The 26,884-nt window shown below is 36.6% G+C and overlaps 1 protein-coding gene across 12 annotated transcripts in view; it reads right to left on the reverse strand.

Annotated features, from left to right (window-relative positions):
* LOC110030700 (protein MON2 homolog) overlaps positions 1 to 23,858 on the reverse strand; it is a 109,615-nt gene extending 85,757 nt beyond the window's left edge. For 6 of the 12 annotated variants that reach the window (XM_020733560.1, XM_020733554.1, XM_020733553.1 and 3 more), the window contains exons 1-7: positions 23,570 to 23,858; positions 22,951 to 23,136; positions 16,887 to 16,976; positions 9,387 to 9,460; positions 9,131 to 9,280; positions 8,562 to 8,688; positions 8,406 to 8,461 (exon numbers count right to left, since the gene is read on the reverse strand). In XM_020733560.1, coding sequence (XP_020589219.1) covers positions 8,406 to 8,461; positions 8,562 to 8,688; positions 9,131 to 9,280; positions 9,387 to 9,460; positions 16,887 to 16,976; positions 22,951 to 23,136; positions 23,570 to 23,674 — 788 coding nt within the window. In that variant the 5' untranslated portion in view covers positions 23,675 to 23,858. Of the gene's footprint in view, positions 1 to 8,405; positions 8,462 to 8,561; positions 8,689 to 9,130; positions 9,281 to 9,386; positions 9,461 to 16,886; positions 16,977 to 22,950; positions 23,137 to 23,569 lie in introns of those variants that run through there. The other 6 variants (XM_020733562.1, XM_020733561.1, XM_020733559.1 and 3 more) reach the window with 3 other exon arrangements.
* Positions 23,859 to 26,884: the final 3,026 nt, after the last annotated feature.

Genomic DNA, 26,884 nt, shown 5'->3' on the forward strand with positions numbered 1-26,884 from the left:
TTAGGTGACTTTGGTCATTTAAGATGTAATTAACTATAGGGGCTTGCCCTTATAGGGAGCTTTTCTGAACCCAGCTTAAAATAAACCCTATTTAATTTTTTGTATTAAATAGGGGAACTTGTCGGCAAATAAAACGATTTCGCAGACCCAAACGGATGTCATATCTTTCTTAGTTTATTTGATCGAGCCTCACCTTCAAGTCTTGTGTTTATCCCTTGGGGTAGATACAGGATTTGAGGTTGAGTGTTCTTTCATTTAAACTATGGAAAATATGAGGTCAGTTTGATTTTATATTTTTCTAAAATTATATATATATATACGTAAATTAAAAAGTCCTTCCGAAGCGGGCGACGGGATTTCGATTCCGGCGACCGACAGCTTCTTACGGGCGACCCCCAAACTTTAAAAAAAAACTCTCTTTTCCCCCCTTTTAAGCGCCGACAGGCATTTGCAAAAGAAAAAATCATTTTGAGAAAGATTGTTCGTATAAAAGAAAACCACAGTGCCAAAACTATAAGAAATTTGAGCAAACATAAAATATTTGTCGATTGAAGAAAAATCAACGAACCAATTTCTCAAAAGAGAAAAGTGAAGATAAAAATCCCTTATATGCTTGTCAAGTTGCACTAGAGAGAATAAAGATACATCGTATCTAGATAGTAGTTGCAACAATCACATGCCAAAAATGAAGAAATATTTTGTAGTCTTGAAAAAATCAAGAAAAAAGTCAAAATAGGAAATGGTGATTTCATGGAGGCAACAGAAAGAGACACCATAGCAATTAACACGAAAAAAGGAAAAGATATATCAATGATATACTCTTAGTCCCAAACATCAATCAAAATCTACTCAGCGTGGGACAAATGACCGAAAATGATACTCTTTGAATTTTGAGGGAAAGCTTGCACAATATACGACAAGCAAAACATTTTTTTTTAAATTGAAAAGATCACAATGAAAGAGAACAGTTGCTTTCCATTCAGTGGAGATACATGAATAATATGACAATGAAGGCACAAATAGATGAGTCATGGCTTTGGCAGAAGCGACTTGGGCACTTCAACTTCATCGGCTGAAGATTCTCCGTCAAAAAGACATGATAACATATCTTCCTACAATAAAGGAAATCAATGATGTCTGTGAAGAATGCTTACTCGGTAAACAATATCGGCAATCATTTCCATCAGGCAAAGCATGGAGAGCTAAGGAGCCATTAGAACTTGTTCACCTTGATATTTGTAGACCAATGCATACTCTATCTATGGAGCAAAATAAATACTTTATCATTTTCATTGATGACTATAAAAGAATGACATGGGTATATTTTTTGCAAGAGCGATCACAAGCAGTCGAGAGTTTCAAAAAACTCAAAACTTATGTTGAAAAACAAAGTGGTTAAAGATGTTTGTAGGCCAACTTCCATCGGCTAAAGATTCTCCGTCAAAAAGACAATAAAAGAACTTCCTACAATAAAGAAAATCAATGATGTCTGTGAAGAATGCTTACTCCATAAACAACATCGAGAACCATTTCCATCAGGCAAAGCATGGATAGCTATGGAGCTATTAGAACTTGTTCACACTGATTATTGTAGACCAATGCATACTCTATCTCTAGAGAAAAACATATACTTCATCATTTTCATTGATGAATACACAAGAATGACATGGGTCTATTTCTTGCAAGAGCGATCACAAGCAGTGGAGATTTACAAAAAATCAATACTTATGTTTAAAAATAAAGTGGCTACTACTTGAAAACATTAAGAAGTGATAGAGATAAGGAAATACCTCAAATAACTTCAGCAAGTTTTGTGAATAAGAAGGCGTTGAACAACAACTCACAGTTGGATATGCGCCAGAGAAAAATGAAGTTACTGAAAGGACGAACAGAACTATGATGGAAATAGCAAGAACTATGTTGATGGATATGGGTCTTCCAAAACGGTTTTGGGTATATACTGTAGTCTATTTACTAAATAGATGTCCAACCAAAGCCGTGAAAGATAAGACATCGATTGAAGCTTGGAATAGAAGGAATCCTTCCGCAAAACAGCTAATGGTCATCGGTTGTATTTGCTATGTTCACATTCCACCAAAAAAGAAGTAAATTATATGAAATGGCAAAAAAGGAAATTTTCTTAGGCTAGTACTCAATCTAAAAGATATCGAGTCTATAGCTTAAGAACAAAGAAGTTCATCATTAGTCAAGATGTAGAATTTGATGAAGATGCTACATACAATTGGGAGACAGAAAAAGTTGAAAGGAGTGTCAATATGCACCTATAACACATCAACAATCTAAAGAAATCAATAATCAACCAGGATTATCAACAGAAACACCTACGGAAGAGCCAGAACATGATGCAGACTTATCTCCAGAATCAACAACTAGAAAAACAAAATCTCTAGCAGAAATTTATGAACACTGAAACTTGACAATCATGAAACCAGAAAGCTTTTAAAAAGCCTCAAGTAAGAAGTATAGAGAAATCTATGTCACATTCTTACTGTTCCCCCCATCGAGATGATGAGACTGCATAAATTATCGTTCACCATGTAGGGTGTGTAGAATATGTTATGGTAAAGCCATTGGGGATCCCTCGTATCATCATCTTGTAGGATTTGTCAAACCACAAGTGTCACTCCTTCATTTGGTGGTAGACTGTACATCTCGCCATATTCCTCAGCTTTCTACTCGTCGCTAACCTCCTCTAAACACCCTGCTAGATAGAAGACACAACTCGACTCGTCGGATGGCTGGAGGTGATGAGCCCAAATCCATGACATTTGAAACATTTTTTGGTAGGAACTATAGCAGGCAAGCTACTCTTCTCAAGACTTCTTTTAAATTAGGGTGACTATATCCTTATCCGAACAAGCTTTCTTAACTCCCTCTAATGTACTCCTGCTGGTGTCTCCAACTATGGGCGAATCAAGTTTCTCTATCGATTGTATTCGTAGATGTCTCACAAACCACAGGACTCTCATTATAAAGTCTTATCCCAAGATGCGACTGTTAAGGAGCACAAAGAAGGACACATTCACAGATTATTCAATCATATCACCCAAGGCGCTAGGCTTCACTAACCAAAGCTCGTTTGGAAGTGTCCTTGGATCCTTATCCGAACCAGCTTTCGCTACTCCCTGTGGTATGCTCCTGTTGGTGTCTCAAACTGCAGGTGGTTGTCTGGCTGGTGGGGGTTGTCTGTTGTGTTTATGTTGTATTTTCATTTTTTGTGTGAAGGTCTATACATCTCCAAATAACAAATAAGGTTGTAGTTGCAGCATGTTGCTAATAGCGGGCTTCAAGCCCCCAGATAGCGGGTTATTGTGTGCTCCTCTAGCTCGATCAAATCACACCTCATTTGCAATTAATCAAATTGCACCATGAACTCCTCTACTGAAAGATCCCTCTATTGCAGGTGGTGGAGCCTCAGAAAAATATTCTGGGGGTAATAGGATGGGAGATACTTCCTCTGCGTCGCTTTCTTCATCTTTTCCCACTTGGTGATATTATCACTGTCTTCTCTTTTCCTCAGCCTCTGCAAATTGTCACACCACAAGGAGGCGCTCTTTCTCAATTTGATAGATGCAAGCTTTACCCTTCAATCTTCTGGAACCTCTTTGTATTCAAAGATCCTCTCAACTGGTTGTAGTGATTCAATAGAATCATCGGGATCCATACCTCCGTCGAACTCTGGTAAGTTCACATTTATTTTGAAGTCTTTGTGTCCTCCAAATTATATTTCCTCTCTCGGCCTCCTCTGACACTGGATTGTGAAACATCGTGGTCTTTCATCTTCATCACTGACATCTTCTCAATGGAAAGGGTTGAAATTTTCGTCTCTTTCACCAACTTTTTCAATCCAGGTCGAAGATAATCTCCCCATGGATTTCATCCTTAATGTCTGCAAGCCTCCGATGAAGTCGACGGATCTATGTTTGCATCTCTTCCCGGGTAGGCTCGAGCATGTATCTACTTGGTGGCATAGCTAGGATTTAGAGTTGGGAGATGAAAGAGGATGAAGGAGACTAATCCACAAGCCTCCGATGAAGTCGACAGATCTCTGACTGTATCTCTTCCCGGGTAGGCTCGAGCATGTATCTACTTGGTGGCATGGCTAGGATTTAGAGCTAGGAGATGAAAGTGGATGTAAGAGACTAATCGTCATCGCTAACTTCCTCTACTACACCTTGCTCGATAAAGTTAGGAGATGTCAAAAATTAATTTGGGGTTGCTAATTCTGAAAATCAGCAAAAAAAAATTAGGGTTAGGTCGAAGTTTATCTATAGGATTTGGGAATAGAAAAGAAAATTTTTGTGGAGATTTAACGTGAATGCTAAGAAGCCTTAGGATATGACTAAGGTTGGGCTAGCTCTGAGACTAAATGATACTGAAGTTAGCCCAAACCAAAATAATAATAGAAATAATATCGTTGAATTGAAATTGGTTATAAAGATGACTCTTCAAAATAGGGAATAAACGATGGCAAACATAAAAGAGACATTGGAGCTACGGCAAAGGGGTTGAGCGAGGACTGGATAGCAAATGGGAGGGTTGGTCGGAGCTGACGGCAGTAACTAGCTATGCTAGAGGGTCTGACAGCAGTGAAATTGTTGGTAGGAGCAAGTAGGGGTCGAATGTGGTGTCATCGGGAGCAGGTTTTATGGGGGAATGGGCTATGGCAGCATGTGTGGGCAGGATGTAGTGTTACAGGGAGCAAGTTTTATGGGGGAGTAAGCTACAACAAAAAGAGGGGCAGAATGTGGTGTCACGGCAGCAAGTTTTTTGGGGGAAATTGGGTCACGGCAACAGGGGGGGAGTGGGTCACGGTAGCAATGGAAGGCGAGAAAGAAAGAGGGTTATGGCACAGTAGAACACGAGAAAGCAAAGGGTTGTAATCATAGGGGATGTTGGCTGAGATGGCGAGGCAACAGGTGGAGTTACGACAGTGTAGGAATAAGGGTTGGCGGCGAGAATAAGGGACAGATAATTTGCTAGAAAAAGGATAGGGGGAAGATAGTATCTCTGCGGGATCGAGTTACAGCCGGAGCACCCCTTGAACCGTTCGGAAATATACACATCTCGAACGAGTTAAAGCCGGAGCACTCACAGCTTCTGATACAACCGTAGAAGGGAAAATAGTTGTCGACGGCGAGCTGGGCAGAAATCTGAACTCAAAAAAACAAAACTAAAACCTTAGGACAACAAGCACACATAAATAGAAGATGGATAGGTGGGAAATGAAAACAGGAAGGGGGATTAATCCCTGCCCAATGAAAAGATGGGGACCGTCCAACCTCCTACTAGACCGAGCATTCTCCTGTTGAATCAGTTGGACTTGGTTCAGCCCCAAGCACCACATCATAAACACCAATAACCACTTAGGTGAAGTTTGAAGGTGGTGGGTTGTTATTCGAGGTGGTGGAAATTGAGAGTTGTTGGCGGTAGGGTCGTCTAGGGGCAATTAAGGAAGGCTGGCCTGTGGCCGGATAACTGCAGGGAAGCTGAAAGGGCGATGGAAAGGTGGTGGCAGCAAGGGGAGTAAGGGTGTAGGGTTGTCAGAAGGCTAGAAGCAAGCAGGAGGGTAGAAAGAAGTAGTAGCAAGCAAGGGGTTGAAAAAGGTGGCAACAAGCAACAAGCGGATTGAAAGAGTGGCAGCGGGTAATGGAGGGGTTGGAAGGGGCAGCATCGAGCATAAAAATGAAGGATACACACCACCTCGGGATGAGACAACCAAAACATCTTCTCATTGTTGGATACAGCCCTAAAAGATGAAAACAGGACGTCAGAGATTGTAAATAAATCTAAAACCAAAACAGCAAACTTAAAAACAGGAATCACATATATAAACCATAAATAACTAGGATTTGATCCCCTATGGAACGGAGACACCAATCCCTCGTGAAAAATCCAATCGGCCCTCTTGAATCTGGACAGGTTTGGTCTAGATGAAGGACATTACAGGAGAAGCCCACGACTCCGCGACGTTTCTCACGTGTCTGAGTCAGTCTCCAGGGTTTGGGAGAGCTTCGACCTTATTCGTAAAAGATTCTCTTTGCATGTTGAAAGTAGCGGAGCTGTTGTAATCTTTCGGGGTTGAGGGGTCTTCAATTGCGGTCCGAGAAGCACATAGATCCCACTGGCAACTGCATTGTTCCCCAAAGCACCTGAAGAGTTTTCCCCACTTGCGAGTAAAAATCCATATCGGTCCAATCATCTAGGAGTGCATTGCTTAGCTGAATAGGAATCTGTGCCAAGTGTTTATATTGAATTCTCCAAAAACAGCCTAAGATTGGTTTTGAATCTCTCTGAACGGTGGCGACCAAGGTGGTAAGCTAGCGAACGGGATGTCCTGAAACTCTCTCAATACTGGTTGCCATGTGTCTGTTACTGGCACTTCTCTCCCATGGTTCTTTGTCATCACCAAAACTGTTCCTCCCGATATTTCTCTACCAGCAAAGGCACCTGTAATATAATCTCGAACTCAGCATAAGATAGAAGGTTTATGTGCTTGCCATCTTTGATGAATGAGTAGGTGTTCCATTACTTATCATGTTGAGTCTTGTGATCATACTTCCACGGTCTCTCCAACAAAAGATGATAGGCATCCATGAGCACCACATCGTACCAAACCTGATCCTAAGCAGACATCTCCTGTCAACACTAATCTTATTTTCCTTTTATAATCATGCTAAGTATGGTTGGTGGCATCTATCAGTCGTGATACTCAATTTATCCACCATCAGTGTTGACGCCGCAACCTTGCCACTACCTCCATCAATGATGATGTTAGATATTTTTTCATTCACGATACATCGAGTATAAAATATATTGTGGTGAAACCACCATTGGTCCTTCAACGCCTCAGTCTGAAGAACTCGTTGGACCACATATATCTCACCCTCATCTGGTCTCACCCTTTTCTTCGGTTGTCTCGTCATTGCTAACTTCCTCCCCTGCACGTTGCTCGATAAAGAACACAACTGAGCTAATCGGGCAATCGGAAGCGACGTGCTCAAATTCATGGCATCTGAAGCATTTCTTGTTGGGATTGTAGTTGGCATGCAACTCTTCTCAGGCTTCTTCTCACTCCGTGTAACTTTATCCTTATCCTGACCAGTCTTCTCGACTCCCTGAGACATGCTCCTGCTGATGTTTCTCACTACAGGTGGTCGGCTTAGTAGTTGTGATTGTCTGCTCTGTTTTTGTTGACTTTCCACCTTCAATGTTAAGGTTTGAATATCTCTCAGTGACCAATAGAGTTGTTGAATAACATTACAGATAGTTGGCTTCAAACCTCCCAAGTATCTAGCTGCAATATGTTCCTCTGGCATGACCAACTCGCATTGCTCACCATCAATCAAACCTCCCAAGCATCTAGGTCCCGCCATCAATCACCGTAAGCCTCTGTTGACGACGATGTATTTCTCACGCTATCTTCTTGGTGGCATGGTTAGGGTTCGGATTGGAGGAAGTGAAAGAGGGTGCCGGAATGGGGAACATAAAGATTTTTTTATTATTATTTTGTGGTTGGGGGTGGGCGCAAGTTGGTGGTGGGGGTAGGGAATGGCGGTTGATATTTGGGAAATGGTGTGATTGCTAAAAACCAAAGACAAAAGCAATTTGTTCCCTCTATTGGCACCCTTCCTTTCTCCTGAGCGTTCCATGCCTGCTGTTTCAACACAACCATAATTAATTTGGAGTAAGGTAAGAAGTGGCCCAAGAAAATAATATATAGGGGGATTTTCACACTCATATGTAAGCCCCGGAATGTGATTTGCTCCCCTTACCTGTTGCACCCAATATAAAGAGTAAGACTGTCAAATTCATAGGTACCGCTAACTCCAAATGATGTTTGTCAGCACCCATCCTGCTGGTTGCAGGATAGGAAGAGGATTGTTTTTTAGAGCCAAGACGACAAGCTATTGACATAGCATAAAATCATAGATATTTTTATAAAACGTCAAAACATAATGTAAAATACCAGATAGTATCCACACATGCATGCAACTATTTGAAATTTTCACCCAAATTTGTTTTGGGGCATCATTAATCTTGAAGGTGAAAAGTGTTCTATGAATTGATATCTTTAAGTTTTTAAAATCCATCTTTTGATATTGGTTTCATGTAAAGCTGATAAACAGTAATGTTCGGAAGCTTCACGATTATTGGACTTTTTTAAGTATGAAATCATCAGTTTAACTTTAGCATGACAGTAGCTTTTAACCTGATGAAAATAAAATATGGAGATCTTGTAAATTATTTCAACAATGCTGAATTGAAATAAAAAAGCAACAAAAATAAAAATAAACAAATTATCATAGCTAAAGATGGGATAAGACAATTATCAGAGTGATTAACACAAAATTAAGTCAGAGAATATCGGTTAGATTTTTTACTCAAGTATATCTAAAGCAAATATCCGTTGAAGTGAATGCACCCGTAACCACATTGCCTGGTAAGAAAAAGCCAGCACGCCCATCAAGCTTAATATGTTGAACCATAATATGCTAATGTCAATAAAAAAATAATATTATCTTTCATTCGGCACATACAGATCCACCTGCAGCAAGAGCTGTCAAATCCTCAAGCAGAAAAAGCCCAAGTTTCCCAGTTTTGCTCAGAAAATCTCTCTTATTTGGTTGAACAGCAATATTTCTTGTCTCTAACCACCTGACAAAACTTAAGTGAGCAATATCACCGATTAGCCAGATAGCATAACTTGCTATCACTACATAAATACCTATAGTTCCATATGCATGGAAGTTGAAATTCATATGCAAAGAACAGTTTATATAGGGACCGATTGGGATCGTTTTTTATTTTTTGTTTTTCATATTTTAATTTTCTTTGTTTTATTTATATTTTGATTTGAATTAAAATATGTTTGATTGAGGAATTTATTTTTAAAAACACTCAAAATAATTTTTGGGTGTTTGGAGTGCTTTCAAAAATAATTTGATTTATTTAAAATAAGCATATAAAACATATAAAAATTATCTCAATCAAATATATTTTTAAAAATAAAAATTAAAAAAATTAAAAAAAAAAGAAAACAAAAGTGATGCCAAACGGACCCTTAATTTAAGTATAGTAAGAGAAAGATGTACACAAAGAATTATACTCTGATTCGCTGATGCTATGTGTAACACTGTTCGTGACAGAATTAGCTCGAGAAAGCTGACTACCATATTTTCCAGCAGGAAGCCATTCAGCATGATTGACATTATCAAATATCAAAGCAACCGCCTGTCGGAAGGTAGCTGCAGCGGTACTAGAACAAAAGCATGTACACACAAACATGTACAATACAAGTTAATGAAGAAAAAAAAAATCTCTCTCTATAATTTACGTGAAAATTTAATTACTATGGAACTTACTTGCGGACACTGTCAGAAGAACGACTATTTTCCAGGAGGCGAAGACAAATACCAAGAGCTTGAGCCATATTGTCCTGAACAAAGAGAATAAGAACATTTAAAATTGTTGTTTACATGTACAGCAGCATAGCAGAAGGAGCTGTTGTTGTTGACTCAACTTAAACTTAACCTGTGATGTAGAAAATTGGAAGTCACAATTAGCAGCCGCATGTCACTAGGCTCAAAATCAAACAAAAACAAAAATGCTTGCCTCTAAGTTCTTCAACTTACTTAAGTAAGCTCATAAGCCAATTCTTTGACTCTTGACAATTCACTTAGCAGCTATCTGGGATTTCTTTTATTTTATATTTTTATTTTTTATTTTTATTTTGATTTAAATTAAAACAAGTTTGATTGAGCTAATTGTTTTTAAAAATACTTGGCACAACTTTTAAGTGTTCTGAATATTTTTTAAAAACAATTTCATTTATTTTCTAAAGCAAAAAATAAATATGTAAAAATTATAGCAATCAAATATACTTTCAAAAACAAAAGAGAAAATAAACATAAAAAACAGAAATGATGTCAAACAGGCACTTAAAAATACTTAGCACAACTTTTAAGTGTTCTGAATATTTTTTAAAAACAATTTCATTTATTTTCTAAAGCAAAAAATAAATATATAAAAATTATACCAATCAAATATACTTTCAAAAATAAAAGAGAAAATAAAAATAGAAAACAGAAATGATGTCAAACAGGCACTTACGTGCAACATAGAGTGCCCAAATTGAAAGCAAACATTATGAATTAAGTCTAGGTCTATCTGCCAATGAAAGGAGAAATAATACTTGTATGACTTCGACAGCATCCAACATTCATTTAGTAGGGCTAATATTGATGGCTGCCGATCAGGAGTAATTCTCGTAGAAAAGTGATGTCTTTTCAAGGCTCAAGCATTCACTGTAATGATAATACTGATAATTCCACCAGCATGGATATATTTCTTGATTCTCCCAAGTTTATTTATGACAATGAATAAAGCTTTCATATTGACACAGAAGTACTGCTTGCATTGGTCAATCATAGAGTTGTTTAAGTCCTCCATTGGCACCATGATAAGATTTCATCTATTTTTAATATGCTGTGTGATTTGCAGTGTCAAAATAGCTTTTAAACACAAATTCATCTAACTCTGGTCACCAGCTTAACCCTGCAATAGCTTTTCGTTGGAGCATAAAATTGTCATAATGCATGTTAATTGTCATAAATCATGGGAAAATCCATGGTTGACTTATGTTTATTTTATGGTCCGATCAATCATTTATTATAGTCCTCTATTTTTTACTTATTTTTTTATTTTTTAATCCTCCTTTTACTCTCTACTATTTTTCTCCCTAAAGAAATATGTAAACTAAAAATTATACCCTCTTCGAATTTTCTAGAATTTGTTACTACATCATAGATCTAATTATTGAAATTTTGACTACAATCGCCAGTAATATGAATCAAGCAAATAAAATTTTAGAAGGAATGGCTTCATAAATCTAGTCCTTACATATTTAGAGGTTGTTATTGAATGATGGATCTAATTATTAAAAGTCTAACCATGGTCACTAGAATGTTGAAGTAGTGTGATAGGAATCAAGAATATTCTCCACACAAATTAGGACACAATATTTAATTGCAAGAGAATCAAACAGATCAAAACAAATACATAAGATAAAAATCTACAATTCGAGAGGTTGGTGATCTCTCCCAAATCCTGTAACTTGAGAGGTAGGAAATCTCTCCTAAAACCCGACTCTAAAACTCAAAAGAACAATCTTATGCATAACCCTAACACCAAACCATATTAGCCTTTATACTAAACAATAATAAATGACAAATGACTAAATTGCCCTTAGACGTCAACATAACATTACTCGCCTCCAAAAAAGATATCTTGTCCTCAAGGAGGAAAAAAATTGTTGTTGGATCAAGGCGTGTGGCTCTCACGTGGCATTAATATCTAGCAATGCTTTTCCTTTAATCAAAAACTCATGATGACCCTCAACACCTTGAAATGTCGTCTTGTACATATCCTTTGATTGCATTTGAATCTAATGGTACCAAGATTTCAAGTCAATCCTAGAGAATAATAATGTCTCACCAAACAACTCATCAAGTAGCATATCGATCACGAGAATCTTTATCAACTTTGTATCATGTGTCTCTTTTATGAGATGTCACTCAATGAAGAATCTCAGCCATGTGTCGTGAATCACCCCATCATAGTCTTCAGCATTGTCAAAATGTTGCAATGTTGCAATGTCAAAATCAGTCCCCTTGAAAATGTTGCAATGTCAAAATCAATCCCTTACAAACCCCTCTGCTCTTCTCTGTCAGTCTCGTTCCCATCATTACTCATGAATCTCATTTCTCCTGGAAGGCTACCGTCGCAAGGGCACCTTAGATGCAACCCACCGTCAAGGTCTCACCCACCACGACTCCCTGTTCCATGCCAAAATTCTTTGAAGTGATCTCTACAGCCCTGAATTGCACTCCATCTCGATCAACCTGTTGTCGCTCATTTCAAACCTCTATATGTCGTGCAACTCTCTCCAAATGTTGTTGTTGGAACATGCTTCTGATTCCTTCATCCAATCTCGTCTACTTCAGTTCATTCAAGCAATTCGGAGGTCGCACTATTCCTTCCAAGTGTAGTTGATCGATCTTGCTCTCGATTACTTTTTTAAGTGTTGTTATTTTAGTCCGAAACTTTTTCAGCATTCACTCAAGTCCCTCGAATTACCAAACATGAACAAATTTTGTCTTATTGTCAACGGTCATTTATTTGAGGGAGAGAAGTTTTCCATAAAAGCATTTTGGATTTTTCACAGTGAATCTTATTAGTTTGACTATATATAAATTACGACGTGAGATTAAGGGCCGATTTGTTTCAGCTTTCAAAACCATGGCCAGCTCCAAAATGCGGTTGATGCCCTTTTGTTTCGCCGGTTCGACGCCTCCGGTTCGGGAACGCCATTCCAACAGATAATAACAACACGAACATGCATAAGGGAGTGCAGTTCGAGCGTTCCACTAATATTATTCCTCCCGTGCCCTCGTGGTCTCTCCAGCCCTAGCGCCCCCCCTCAAGATCTTGAGACGAGCCAATCCCTTCAATTCCTTCCACAAGATACATCTGCGTAGCAGCAAACCAGCAGGTGAGGATTTCCATCTTCTGTTTCTCTTCCTTCCCACACTCAAATCACTTCTCAAAGGCTATTGCATCATGGTGGACATGTACACTTTGATCCATGCTTGTCTGTATTTGTGCTTCATCCTTCCCGTAAGTTCTGAGAAGCATTCCCCACTTTCCAGCTATTCTTCTCTTCTTCTTCTTCTGTTGTTAAAGATGATTGCCTTGAGCTCCGACAAGGTAATGTTTTAATATGAACTGAAAATATTGATTTATGCTGAAGGTGAATTCGGTGGTATGTATGTAAATTGTCTTTTATATTCCAGTGTTTTAATATGAACCGAAAATTGGCTTTGCATATAATATTTCTATAAGCAGGCAAAGATGATAAGGAAGCAAGATATCCTGCAGGAAATTAGATCAAATTCCATTATAATTTTGAAAACCTACATTTACAATGATCTGGGAAATTTATCACAGCCTTACCCACTATACACAGGAACTGTGAACTTGGATTCACACAAGCATGAATGTGTGATGCTGGCATGCTAGGAAAGGGAAATGTTTGCTTTGTTTTGGTATTTCTTACCCCTGTTCCTTACATAAAAGGTTTCGCTTACTATTTCTGATATAGCAGAGACCTTAACTACACTGAAAATATATTTTTGCTTCAGTTTTTTCTTTTTTTTTTTTTTTTTTTTTTGACCCGACAGTTATAAGAAGAGTAATGGAACGCTGAAATTTGAAAAGCTTTGTATATTAGAATTGAGGAGCGAGGAGTCATCATTTATTGACTTAAAGTGGAATTGGCCTGCTTTTAATTTTATTTCGTGGGCTATCTGAATTGGGAAGCTGGAGTCATCAATTGTTTTTGTGTCCTCTGGCCACATTTATTATTACGCAACCTCTGTTCTTTCAGCTTCCGTTTATGCAAGGGAGTTCGGTGGTACGTATCTAAATACATGGATACTGTGTGTTATTCTTAGGATTTTGCTTGGATGAACTCGTTCCTTTCAATATTGCTTGATTGTATAATTTGACAGTGGCAATACACCCTTGCTTTTATTTATCGGAAATGCCTGTTTTGGCTGAATTTTTTTTAAAATAACAACAAGCAAGCATCTGTTGTAAGAATTGATTAGTTGAAGCATTTGTTGGCTGACTTTATTGATATACCAACAAGGAAGCATATGTTATAAAAAAGGGATTAAGGCCTATTATAAAAATGAGGTTAATGCCTACTAAAAAAATTAGCTTAATGCCAATTATAGTGTTGCCGTTGTGTGCTCCTGAGTATTAAGGATGTTATTATGTTTCCTGCAGTGATGATGCGGCATCTTAGGATGACCAAAAGATTTTTAGGTAATCAGTGCTGCCATTACCATGGAAATTTATAACTATTTGGAAGACTTATGAACATTTGCTTACTAGCTCCTCTTGTTTGTAGTGAACGGATGAAGAAAGTGTAGCTCTCAGAATCTACTTTAACAGCTCCATGCTATCAGAATCTGCTTATAAAATTCTTTGGCTGATGTTTCTTAAGAATTGATTTTATGAGGATAGTTCTTTGACTTCTTTAATCTTTGGCTGATATAAAAAAATATGAATTGTGTGGTATGTCTGTAATTTTATACATGTGAAAGTATAAATTTCAATGCTTGGGTGTTAGATATGTGAAAACACAAGAATTGTCTACTTTTTGAAGAATTGTTTGATTTTTATAAGCATTTTGTGATGATGCCATGCAGCTATTATATATTCGATCTTGTATGATATCAATGTTGTCCTATGATCTATTTCGGCTCTCTAGATGATTATTGGTCTCAAAATTTTGTCGGCATTATTACCTCGAATCAGATGCTTAAAAAGAAAGATTTTCCATGATAAGCAATGAATTGGGGCTTTAGTTTTGGCTGAATATAGTTATTGATGTGTATGTCATTATAATGATGCACATTGTTAAAAGCTGGATGAAAATATTATCACAGCCTTACCCACTATGCACAGGAACTGTGAAGTTATCATTTTTTGCCTCAAGTTTCCATGCAGCCTTCTCTTCTGATAATTTCTTATGATTCGGTTAATGGTCACCTTAATTTGTCTTATGATATTATGAGTGAAAATAACATGATAAATTGTCATAGGATTTATCCTATAGGCAGCACTTTCAGAACTGTGTTTTTCAAAATGTTCAAACTGAACTGTGTTTATATTACAGACATTATGTCAACAGGAAACACTTTCAAAACTGTATTTTTCAAACAGACCAACTGCTTCTGAAACACCAGCTTCAGAACAACAGATTTTCAACAGCAGCATCTGAAACCAACTTTTCTAATGCCACGGGCAAAACAAATGCACCCTAACTCTAAAAAAAAAATATCCTCATTGAAAATTTTCCTTGGCTAATTTCCATGCAAATGTCAAAATTGATGACAAGACCAAATTGTTTTAAACTTAATGAGTTAGATTAAATTGACAACTTGATAGGTCTGAAACTAAAATGGACTTAGCTAAAAAATCAAAGACCATTTTGATCATTTGCTTGATCTAATTATTCCAGATTTGCACATTAGGCAGGTAAAAATCTAATATTTGAGCGTACCTTTCTGCACCCTTAAGAGTAATGCAGCATTTTGAAGAAATATATTATGGTCATTTAAGACAAACTTTCAGATGAAGCGGATTAGGCTTGTTTTGTCGTTGATGAAGTGAAGAATAAAAGGTGAAGAACAAGAATATAGCAATCAATAAACGGAGTTTGCAAGAAGCTCTGTGGCATTGCTGAACTAGCGAAACTAGCTTGAGCAAGTTCAGAAACCTCTAATTATCTACCTGATATGACACAAAGAAATCCATTAGATCAATTATGAATATGAATGCATTTAAGATGAAATAACTTCCCAATTCAAGTTCATGATCATCCGAATTCCAATTTTAGTAAATTTACAGTCAAACTAAATGCATAAACGAGACAAACCTAACGACACTTGAGTCCAAAATGAGCTTAAATCAAATACTTGAAGTATAATTAAGAGCTTTAAAGCATTAATTTAAGGGTCACGTGATCTCAAAGTACACATGCATATAGTTGATTTGAGCATCTCGACAACAGAAATCCAGCAAGTATAGATAATTCAATTATGAGGTCACAAGACATTTAAATGTTGAAAGAATGGTTAGGACCAGAAGAATCAAGATAGGCTATCGATGGAGTATTTTGAAATTTTGGCAAAATTTATCAAAATGTCCCTCTTAAAACTCTATAAATAGAGCAACATGCTCCATAAAGAGAGAAGTTGAGTGAGAACTTAGATATTTAAAGAATTCTAGAGCTCTGGTGATGTTCAATGACAGCAACCACTACCAACCATCACTAGCTAGTTACCATTATCTAATTGGCATCGCCTGACCATTGACACCTAATCGCCTGCATCCAATCATTATTTTCGTCTTTTATCACATCTAACTCTAATACAAGCATAAAAGATCAAATTTGGGCATATCACTTTATAATCATGTCTTCTCCAATAAAAAGGAAATTCAAACCTTGCAATTGTGGTTATATAGTAGATCAATGGGCTAAGCCCAGGATTTTTCCCTTCTTAATTTTTCCACACAAAAAATGTGTTTCTCCCATACTCTATTATTTTAAATGTTATATGTGGAATTATTGTGTGAAGCTAGGACGTAAAACTCCCACTCTTCCTCCACGAATTTTTAAGCATGTAACACTACTTATCATATAAGGGCAATTGAAGTATATGAAACAAAAATAAGAAAGTTTACTTGGGATAAACTATCTTGGTATTATTAAAATTAGTATCATAAGATATTTCACCAGAGCACACATAATCTTATATGAATCGGAGCCGCTTCACCCTATGAGTAAAAGCACTCTTTAAGATGCAAACGACTGCAAACAGCACTTCCATAAGAAAATTAATCTTAAAACTAAAGCAATCCCAGAGAAACACTTTAAGTAATCACTAAAATGATTAAAAATCAAAAGTAGAATTTCATAAATATAGATACATATGATGCCAAAACCAAATCATACACGGTTGCACCGAATAAAGATACGTAGCTGCATGTAGTCTAGAATAATCATCACTATATTTTCAAGCATTTTATTCTCCGATTGCAATGCAAAAAAACTTTACAAATTAATCCTTATTTGTATACTTCTAAGATGATTTAACAGCAAGCACAGAACAGTCGCCAAATATTCTTGGACACAAGCAAGTTTGCAGGTAGAAAAATCTCGATCAAATCAGACCACTACCTCATAAATACTAAGATGAACATTGAAAAATGTGAAAAAGAGCTTTGCACACCTCATTATCAGGATGTAGACGTGATTGAAATATTAATAATATAGTCTGAAGAGTTTTAAGCTGAACACTATCATCTGCCATCTCTGAATGCTGCATTAAAAGGAAGAAGAATGGTAAGTCGAAAAAAATAGGTAGATTAGAATCTTGATAAAATCATTTCAAAAAAATAAATCGAACAAGCATCCTGAACATGTATACAGATGCTATTATGTAAGTTATGATGGACCAGCAACATGAAGTAACAACAAAATACAATTTGCACTCTACAAAGGCTCCGTTAGGTAATATTCTAAGCTGCGCTACATATGTTGTGGGAAATAAAATCCCCTTTACTCTAGAAATGAATTAAAAAAACACACAAAAGAATGTATTCCCTATAAACACGATAGATGATGAAAGTGCACGCACAATGCATAGCTTTCTATCACAAGTTCTCAGTGATAATAAAACTTGTGATATGATGGTAATCTGAAAAGCAAAACAGTAAAACATTAGTTGAATAAGCACTGGGAATACATTGCCATGTTCAGCTACAACGGAAATAATACTTCGAGAAAATTTTTTAACAAATCTACAGGAGTGCAAATATTTTTAATTTAATCGGCTACATTTGCTATCCTTCTACATAATTGGCTTACATTTGAAAATTTATTGCACAAAAAGATCCTAAATTATCATAATATTCGTGAAGAAAAACACTGGCAACAAAAGTATTGACAACATAAAGCAAATTGAATACATATTGCCGGGTTTTGGAATGTATGGTCCTATTGGGTTGTTGAAGCAACTAAGGGCCCGTTTGGGGCAGCTTATAAGTGCGGGGGCGTTTTTGAAAACGCCGCAGTACCGTTTGGTTGGCGCGTTTTGCCAGCTTATCCGAAAACGCGGTTCTATTTTTACACAAAACGCAGACCGCGGGTCGAACCCTGCGGTCGACTCACAGGCCGCGTTTCAGGATAAGCTGTTTATCCTGAAATGCACAAGCTACCCCAAACGCACCCTAAGACTGTAAAGACGAGAATGCATCAAAGAATAAACAATCAGTTGGTTTTATATACCAGTCATGTTACCCCAAGTATTAGCTTTTAAGCTTAGGGATTGAAGGTATGCTTTGAAAAAATAGTGTGATCCAAGGCCCAACATAGATTTCCCAGCTAGTGATCTCTTTGACAAGTAGCATAAGGTCTAATTAATGGTTTTACCCACGTCAGAAGATATAAACACTAATTTAAAAAGATGAATAGTTAAGATTAAACATCAAAGAGGTCGCCAGGATATGCCAACAGATAATCAAGTTCATTGTATCACAGGGACATAATCACAGCTTAAATAATATTTTGACCAGAAGTCGTGAGAATTTGTGTGTGATGTGGAAGTGGCTCGAATAACTTTGAAGCATGCACAGCTGGAAGACCGCCACATAGCTGAACAAAACAGTTGGGCATCAAATTACTTGTTCTTTGGCACCACACATCTGCTTAAGCTTTGGGAATCATTGTACGGCTCGTAGAATATGTGATAAAAGGCAAGGTGTTAGAGAAAATTTACATGTGATTATGTGAGTGAGGAGGATAAATGGCAGCTAAAAAGCGGTGCGATTGACGAAGGGACAGCGAACCTGAAGCGAAAAACAGCAATTTTCTGCTGTAAATATCAGGTAGCGGAGGCGCTAGCAGTTGCCCGGCTAAAAACAGCAGGCAAACAGTGAATCGGCTAGGTGCAGACGGCGAGAGGAGTTCACCGCCTATTCCTAGGCAAGCTGCGGATGCACCACTTGTAAAAGGAAGAGGCTAAAGTGCTCTAGAGGGGAGATATTAGAGAATGTTCTCTCAAAATTCATAAACTCAAGCTGGAAATCCCAAAACCAAAAATACAACCTACATAGAGGTTCCCTACAACAACAAAGCCTTAATCTCACTATGTGGGGTCGGCTACATGAACCCTTTTTCTCCATTGCGTCCTATTTAGTGTCATATTTTCATTTAATTCTAATAAATTAAGATCATTTTTTATACAATAAGCCCAAGTCTTCCTAGATCTACCTCTGTCTTTCTTAACATAACTCGAATCTAAAACATCTACTCACCTAATCGGATCATCAGATGGTTGACGTTTAATGTGACCAAACCATCTAAGACGACTCTCTCTAATTTTGTCTGTCACTGGAGCTACACCAACCCTAACCCGGATATATTCATTTTGCATTTTGTCTGAGTGTAAAGCCACTCATCCACCTAATCATTCTCATCTCGGCAACACTTAACTTAGTATTATGCTTCTCTTTTAAAGGCCAAAAAGGCCAACATTCAGCGCCATAGAGCATTGCAGGTCTCACCACCCTCTTATAAAATTTTCCTTTCAGTCTAAGCGGTACTTTTCTATCACAAAAAAGGCCCAAAGCATTCCATCATTCAACCAACCAACTTGAATTCTACTATTAACATCCTCATCTATATCATCATCTCTTTGAACAGCAAACCCAAGATATTTAAATCGTTCACACCTTTTAATAATTTGATCGCCCAACCCAAAGTTACACTTCTGTTTCTGTCACTAGAGCTCCTACTACTAAAATTACATTCCATGTATTCAGTTTTAGTTCTACTCAAATGAAGGTCTTTAGACTCCAATGTAGACCTCCATAAATCAAGTTTTTCCTAGGCTTCTTCTCTCGTCTAATCCACGAGAATGTTATCATCAGCAAAAATCATACACCAAGGTACATCCTCCTGTAAATGTCCAGTAAGACCATCCATAACTAAAGCAAAAAGATATGGGCTTAAAGCCGATCACTGATGTAATCCAACAGAAATAGGAAAATATTTGGTCAATCCTGCTTCAGTTCAAACACAAGTAACAACTCTATTATACATATCTTTACTCGAATATAAGTCATATCAACACCTTTCTTCTCAAGAATGCTCCAAAGGACATCTCTTGGAAACTTATCGTAAGCTTTTTCTAAATCAATAAAAATCATATGTAGACTCTCCTTATTATCTCTGAACTTCTTCAGTAAACCTCTCAATAAATGTATAGCTTCCCTGGTAGACCTGCCCGGCATAAAACCAAATTGATTATGAGAAATCTTTGTAATACGTCTTAACCTATGTTCAATTACCCTTTCATAATTTTAAAGTATGACACATCAACTTAACTCTTCTATAATTTGTACACTCTTGTGCATCCCTTTATTCTTAAAAATGGGGACTAAAATACTCTTTCTCCACTCCTCAGGCATCTTTTTAGTTATTAAAATAATATTAAGGAGTTTAGTAAGCAAGAGACTCTCAAATCTCCTAAATATTTCCACACTTCAATTGGGATATCATCAGGTGACTTTCCACCCTTTGTTTTCATTAAAGCCTCCTCAACTTTTTTTTTACGAATGTGGCGGTAAAAAAGAAACGTTTTATTATTATTAACGATATTAAGATCACTAAGATCGATCGTATTTTCAGAAACTTCATTAAAAAGTTTATCAAAATAACTCACCAATCTATGTTGAATTATTTCTTCTATGAAAAGCACATTCTGATTTTCATCTTTAATACACTTTACTAGTATTAAATCTTTACTTTTATTTTCTCTTTGTTTGGCTAGTTTATACATATATTTTTCACCCTTTTTAGTATCTAATCTATCATAAAAATCACTAAAAGCAGAATTTTTAGCGTCACAAATAGTTCTTTTAGACTCCTTGCGAGTCATTTAGTATTTTTCCCATTTTTTTAAGCTTTTACAATTAAACCAATTTTTATAACATAACTTCTTATATTTTATCTTATCTTGCTCATTATTATTCCACCACAAACTATTTTTATTTATAGAAATTTTTTCTTTTGATTCTTCAAGTACATTTTTTGCTACTTGTTTAATATTGTTTGTTAATTCATCCCAAATAGCATAATAAAAAAATAAAAAAATAAGAAAATAGAAATTTGAAAAATATGTAAGAACCAAACAAAGAAGAAACAAAGGAAAAAAATTTGATGAAGAAATAAAGAAAAAAAAATAACTTCGTCTGACACTGAACTCCCATGATTGCGGGAACTAATACAACGTAATCGCAATATCATTGGAAACCATGCCCACGTCTCTCTCCGGGAAGGAGGGGCTTCGCCCTCGCCTCCAGTGATATTTAGGCTCTGAAAGTACGGTGGCAAGTCAACAAAATTAAAAGTAACAGAAATATTGTAATCCCACAGAATTCAATGTTGTAGGCATTGTCATTAATTTTCATAACAATTATGAATGGACCATCAGCTCTATGTTTGAGCTTTCCAAATGAACCTGCAGGAAATCGCTCCTTCAACCTAATTCATACCATATCGCCTTCCACGAAATTCATGGCCTTCTTGAACTTGTTAGCCTGCCTCTGATGCTTAGAGTTCTGCTTGCCAATTTCCTCATGACATGCTTGTGTTGGATCCGAATATCCGTACTCGAACCTTAGCATCAATGTTAAGCTTAGTGGCTGGCAGAGCAATACTGACAATCTCAAAGAGGTCATGATTTATGGACTAATCATTAGAAAGATTATAGGTAAACTCCACCTGAGGAAGAACTAAGTCTCGTTGCTCAGTGGTCTTTCCTGCAAAGCATCTAAGAAGTTCTCTCAAACTGCGGTTTATAACCCTGTCTGGGGTTGAGCTACTGAAGTGAATTGAAGCTTTGAACCTAACCTATCACATAAAGTCCTCCAAAAGTAGCTGAAATTTTTCACGTCTCTATCTGGCGTAATGCTTTCGGGTATAACATCAAGGAGAAAAATCTCCTTAAAGTATAAGTTAGCAATATGTGACGCATCAATTATCTTACGTCAAAGAAAAAAATGTGTCATCTTGAAAAAACAGCCTACCACAAACATCGTATAAACTTTACCCCACGATGTCTAAAGCAAGGATACCATAAAATCCATTCTCGCGTCCAACCAATGTGGCTCTGAAATGAGAAGGGAGTATACCCCAATATTTTTTCCTCGAGTCTTAGCCAAATGGTGTCCTGCACTGTCTGACGTGTCTATCCACATCTCATACTAATTTGGGCTAGTAAAAATATTCTTTTACTAAAAATAGAATCTTGTCTCTGCCAAAATATCATGCATCCCTCCACTATGTCATTCTTGTAAAATATTCTCTGAGTGAACCCCGATAAATGCATGACCTATTTTGGAAGAATAGATATCCATCAAATTGATGGTACAACTCATATGGTCTATCCTAAAAACAACGCGAAATATAAAAAAAAAATACTCAACAATTGTATATAACTCATTCAGCACTTCAAAACCAACGACCTTATAAAGCATCGTAGTGAATAATAACTTGCAACAACTCAGTGCATCAGCTAGTTTATTATGACTCTTAAAGCGGGGTGATATGAAGAAATTATACCTATGAGGCATTTCTACCGTTTAGCTTATTCTGACTATTCAGGAATCTCAATACCTCGTGATCCGTATAAAGAGTAAATTTATTTGCCAGCAGATAAAGACTTTAATGATTAAAGGCTCGCACAATAGCATAAAAATTATTGTCTTTGGTAGGATACTTTCTCCTAGAATCATTCAAATTTTCATTAAAGAAAGTCAAAGGGTGCCCTCCTTGGCTAAACATAGCTCACATGACATGATGACCGATGAATTTCCATCTTTCAACTGACATCTTTGTTTATATACTAGACGGCTAGACCTTGTATAATAGATCTAAGTTATACTTGATAACATAATATCTAGGTACAAGTTCACGCTCCTATAATCATTTCCAAAGAAGGTGATATTATCACAAAGAGGTAAGTTAAAAAGCGTGGCACATTCATATATAAAAATTAGAATTGTTTTCACGTGCAACAATGTTAAAGTTAGAGCTTGATTTTCTGCATAAATTGGTATAACCTCCTTGTCAACAAAATACCAAGCAAAACACTATTTAATTACAAAAGAGGCATCTCATCCATACAAAGGTGACTATAAATATCTAGTTGTCTAGTAAAAATAAATAAAATAGAAATCATGTTGCTGAGAAAACTATCGTAAAGGCATACTCAATAATCCCAAACTCACATCTTTCAGAGTGGAAAGGATATCCTTTAGTGCAGAAGATGCGACGGCATCATGCGATATGAGCTTTTGCAAACAAGCTAGTCCGAGAACACTCAGTTTGACCGATTTAGCATCACATGCCATCAGAAATATCCTCACTATGTCCTCATTGTCAGCAATCTCACCAGGTCCAGATAAAGAGCGGAGCTGCCAAATAACGGAAAATCATGAGATTTAAAAAGAAGAAAATAGAATCAACTGCAAGCAGTAGTGTTTGAATGTATGATCTCCATGATAGCTGTACATGCGGCAAGATATGAAATATAAATGTGATTCAACAAAGTACACCGCGATATAAAATATAAATTGGATTCAACCCAAGCACAACGAACGCACGCATCAAACCTAAGCCGCCACCAGGATACAGTGAAAGGCACGTCGTCGTCGCCGCCCCCCCCCCCCCACCCCCACCCCCCCCCCCCCCCCCCACAACCCACACACACAGACACGCAGCTTCTACTCTTGCAGAAGAAATTAAAAAAAAAAAACTACATAAATAATTGTAAGCAGCAGAGTTCTTGTAGTTGAGCGAAACGAGGAAGGAAATAGTTGAGCCCCAAGAAGAGATTCATAAACAGACCTTCAAGATGGCGTGCTCGGCGGCATCTTTCACCGCAGGATAGCGTCGACGGGCCTCGGCGGAAAGGGCGCGCAGATCTGACTCGAGCACCGCCATTAAAGCCATCTACTCCGTAGAAAGGATCCCGGACTGGATTCTTACTTCGATCCCAGAATCCTGCAGTTATAGTTTGATGCGAAGGATGCGGGCGAGGAAGAACAAGGCCGCGGGAAATGGGACGGTGGCTGCATGCCAGTTATTTTTCTTCCGGAAAATTGGAAAACGGAGCAGCATTCGAGGATGCGATCCGCCAAAGGATTTTTTAGTAAAAGTTCATCTGCTAATTTTTAGGTTGCTTATATAAATTTTAAATTCAGAAAATTTTGGTTTATATTTCATGAAACCAAAAATGGGAGAAATTGGCCTCATTTTATTTCTTGAAAAAATATGACTTATAATTTATTCACATTGAAATATCCCAACTTTGTTAATAGATGTAGAATTCAAATTGAAGCTTGAGCAAATATATAAGTAAACTTCCAAGCAAATTGCTCAAACTTACTCTTCCATGTGTCTTTCCTAGCATCAAGTATCTTCATTCTAATTTAACTGATCTATGCAGAATTTTTTGCCTCCATGTATGATATATGTTCTATTAGTCAAGTTTGAAAACATCATTTGCACCTTAAATCATAAACCCGAGGGAACATTAGATATCACATATTAAAATTTGCTCTAACCTTGATCAAATTGTGTTCATGATGGTACTTAAAAACTCTTAATTGTATTAGAGTCATGTTCTCTACTTCGTATGTTTATACATAGGGATTCATTTGATATAAACTTCCATACCATTAGAAATCCCTATTCTTGAATCTTCTCTCATTTCTAGACCTTGATGAAGGAGAAACGACAACTTGTTGGCATACAAGAGGGATAAGACCTGTCAAGGATCGCTCAGATGTCCACCATTTTGTAAGAGCTAAGACTAAAAATAGAAAAAAGGAGCAAATTTCAACTGAGGACTCTGATATAAAGGGGAGCAACCGACCTTGTAAGAGCCTAGGAGATGTCACCCCATTTGCCCCTCATGTTACCTCCTCTCATCCTCATCCCATTTGCAAGTAGATTTTTGAAATGCAGGATAGTGTCGTTGCAATCGAGCAAAAAGTGGACTCCATCGGACATCAACTGAGCCATATCAAGCAAAAACAAAGTCTGCAGTTTGATTGGCATGCCCAAGTCATCGAGCGACACTTTAAAATTTCTCTCTTTACAACTTCTTTCATCACATGATTCAATCTCTTTTGAGGATCAGCTCTGGGTTTGTAGTTCTCTTCCATATGAATTCTATGCATAAAAAATTAAGGACTGATTCTTTTAATATCAGTTATTGTCCATTCAAAGGCTTTCTTAAAATTTTTCAGAATTTTCATTAAACTCTCTTCTTCTTCCATCGTTAACTTTTAGAAAATTATAACTAGTAAAGTAGATGAATCTCCTAAAAAAGCATTTTTTAAATGATCATAAAGTATCTTCAACTCAAGTTGAAGAGGTTTTTCAATCGATGGACAAAATGATTTATCTTTGTCTGTCGTGTCCAAAATTTTAAAACTTTCTCAAACATAGTTTGAATCTTCCTTAAAAAGATTCTCATATTGATCTAATTCCTCTTCTTGCTCGTGTTCCAAATCTTTTTCTTCAGATTTTTCTTCATAAGTAGTCTTAAAATGACATTTACTTAGATATTTTATAACATTCATTCTGTAACATTCATCATCTTTACCTTTTGTAAGATATTTCATTGATCTTGAAATGTTAAAAGTAACACTTTGATCATTGACGTGCATTATTAATTCCTTTTTTTACACATCTATCATTGCTCTTCCTGTGGCTAGGAAAGGTCTCCCCAAAATGATAGGTATCTCTTTATCTTCCTCCATATCTAGCACAACGAAATCAACAGGAAAGATAAATTGATCCACTTTCACCAGGACATCTTATATAACTCATTTAGGGTATGTTATTGAACGATCTGCTAATTGCAGAGTTGCAGTAGTAGGGGTTATTTCTTCTAATCCCAATCTTTTAAATATTGATAATAGCATAAGGTTAATGCTTGCACCTAAATCACATAAAACTTTCCCATAAAATCTGTCTCCAATTGCACATGCAATTGTAAAGCTACCAGAATATTTAAGCTTTTCAGGAAGTTTCTTCTAAATTATAGCACTGCACTCCTCACGAAGTGCAACAGTTTCATTATCTTCAAACTTCCTTTTCCTGTTCAGAATATCCTTCATAAACTTTGCATAACTTGACATTTGTTTTAAGGCTTCAGCAAATGAAATATTAATTGTAAGCTTCTTAAAAATTTCAAGAAATTTTGAAAATTGCTTATCCAACTTCTGTTGACGAAGTCTTTGAGGAAATGGAAGTGGTGGTTTTTCCAAATCAACTTTAGGTGGAGAAATAGGTCTTTATGAATCTTTCGGAGCATCCTCTTTTGATTCTTCAATTTCTTCTCTCTCAACTTCAATTTCTTTTTGAACCCTACCTTCCAACTCTCTTCCGCTTCTAAGTTGAACGGCTTTTACTTACTATTTATTTTAGTCTTTCGGATTTATTTCAATATTGCTAGGAAGTGTTCATTGGGATCTATTACTCAATGAATTTGCTATTTGTCCAAGTTAATTCCCAATATTTCTAATTGTAGCTCATTGACTTTGCAATTAATTTCCCATTTGTAACACCACTTCTTTTATAAATAACTTCTTCTCATTAAATTGTGTATTATTGTTGAAACCTGGAGGATAAGTAGATAAGTAGTTATTATTCTCTTGGTTGTTCCAATTTCCCAATGGGCTTACTTGGTTGTTCCCCTAATGCTGATTATTACCACCCGAAGTATTATTTTTGTTAAAGTTGGGATGGTTCTTCCAACCTGGGTTATAATAATTTGAATATGGGTTATTCTGCATATTATTTATGGCATTCAAAGTCTCTAATGATGCTTGAGAATCTACCATTTGACCTAATGAATTTTCTTTAATCATGGAGATTGGTTGAGAAAAATTCATTCCAAATTATTTTAACTTCCTTGAAATTATAGCAACTTGATTTGCTAGCATAGTAAATGCATCAGATTCATGAATATTGGCTACTTTTATTGGATTCACCCTCTCAGAAGGCCATTGAAAATTATTGGTAGTCATTTCTTCAATTAAAGCATAAGCATCAGTATATGGTTTTGACATCAATGAACCACCAGCAGCGACATTGATAATAGATCTAAGAGAACCAACTAGTCCATTATAAAAAATTTGAACTATCAAC

The sequence above is a fragment of the Phalaenopsis equestris genome, unplaced genomic scaffold, assembly GCF_001263595.1.
Source record: "Phalaenopsis equestris unplaced genomic scaffold, ASM126359v1 Scaffold000754, whole genome shotgun sequence".
Classification (NCBI taxonomy): Eukaryota; Viridiplantae; Streptophyta; class Magnoliopsida; order Asparagales; family Orchidaceae; genus Phalaenopsis; species Phalaenopsis equestris.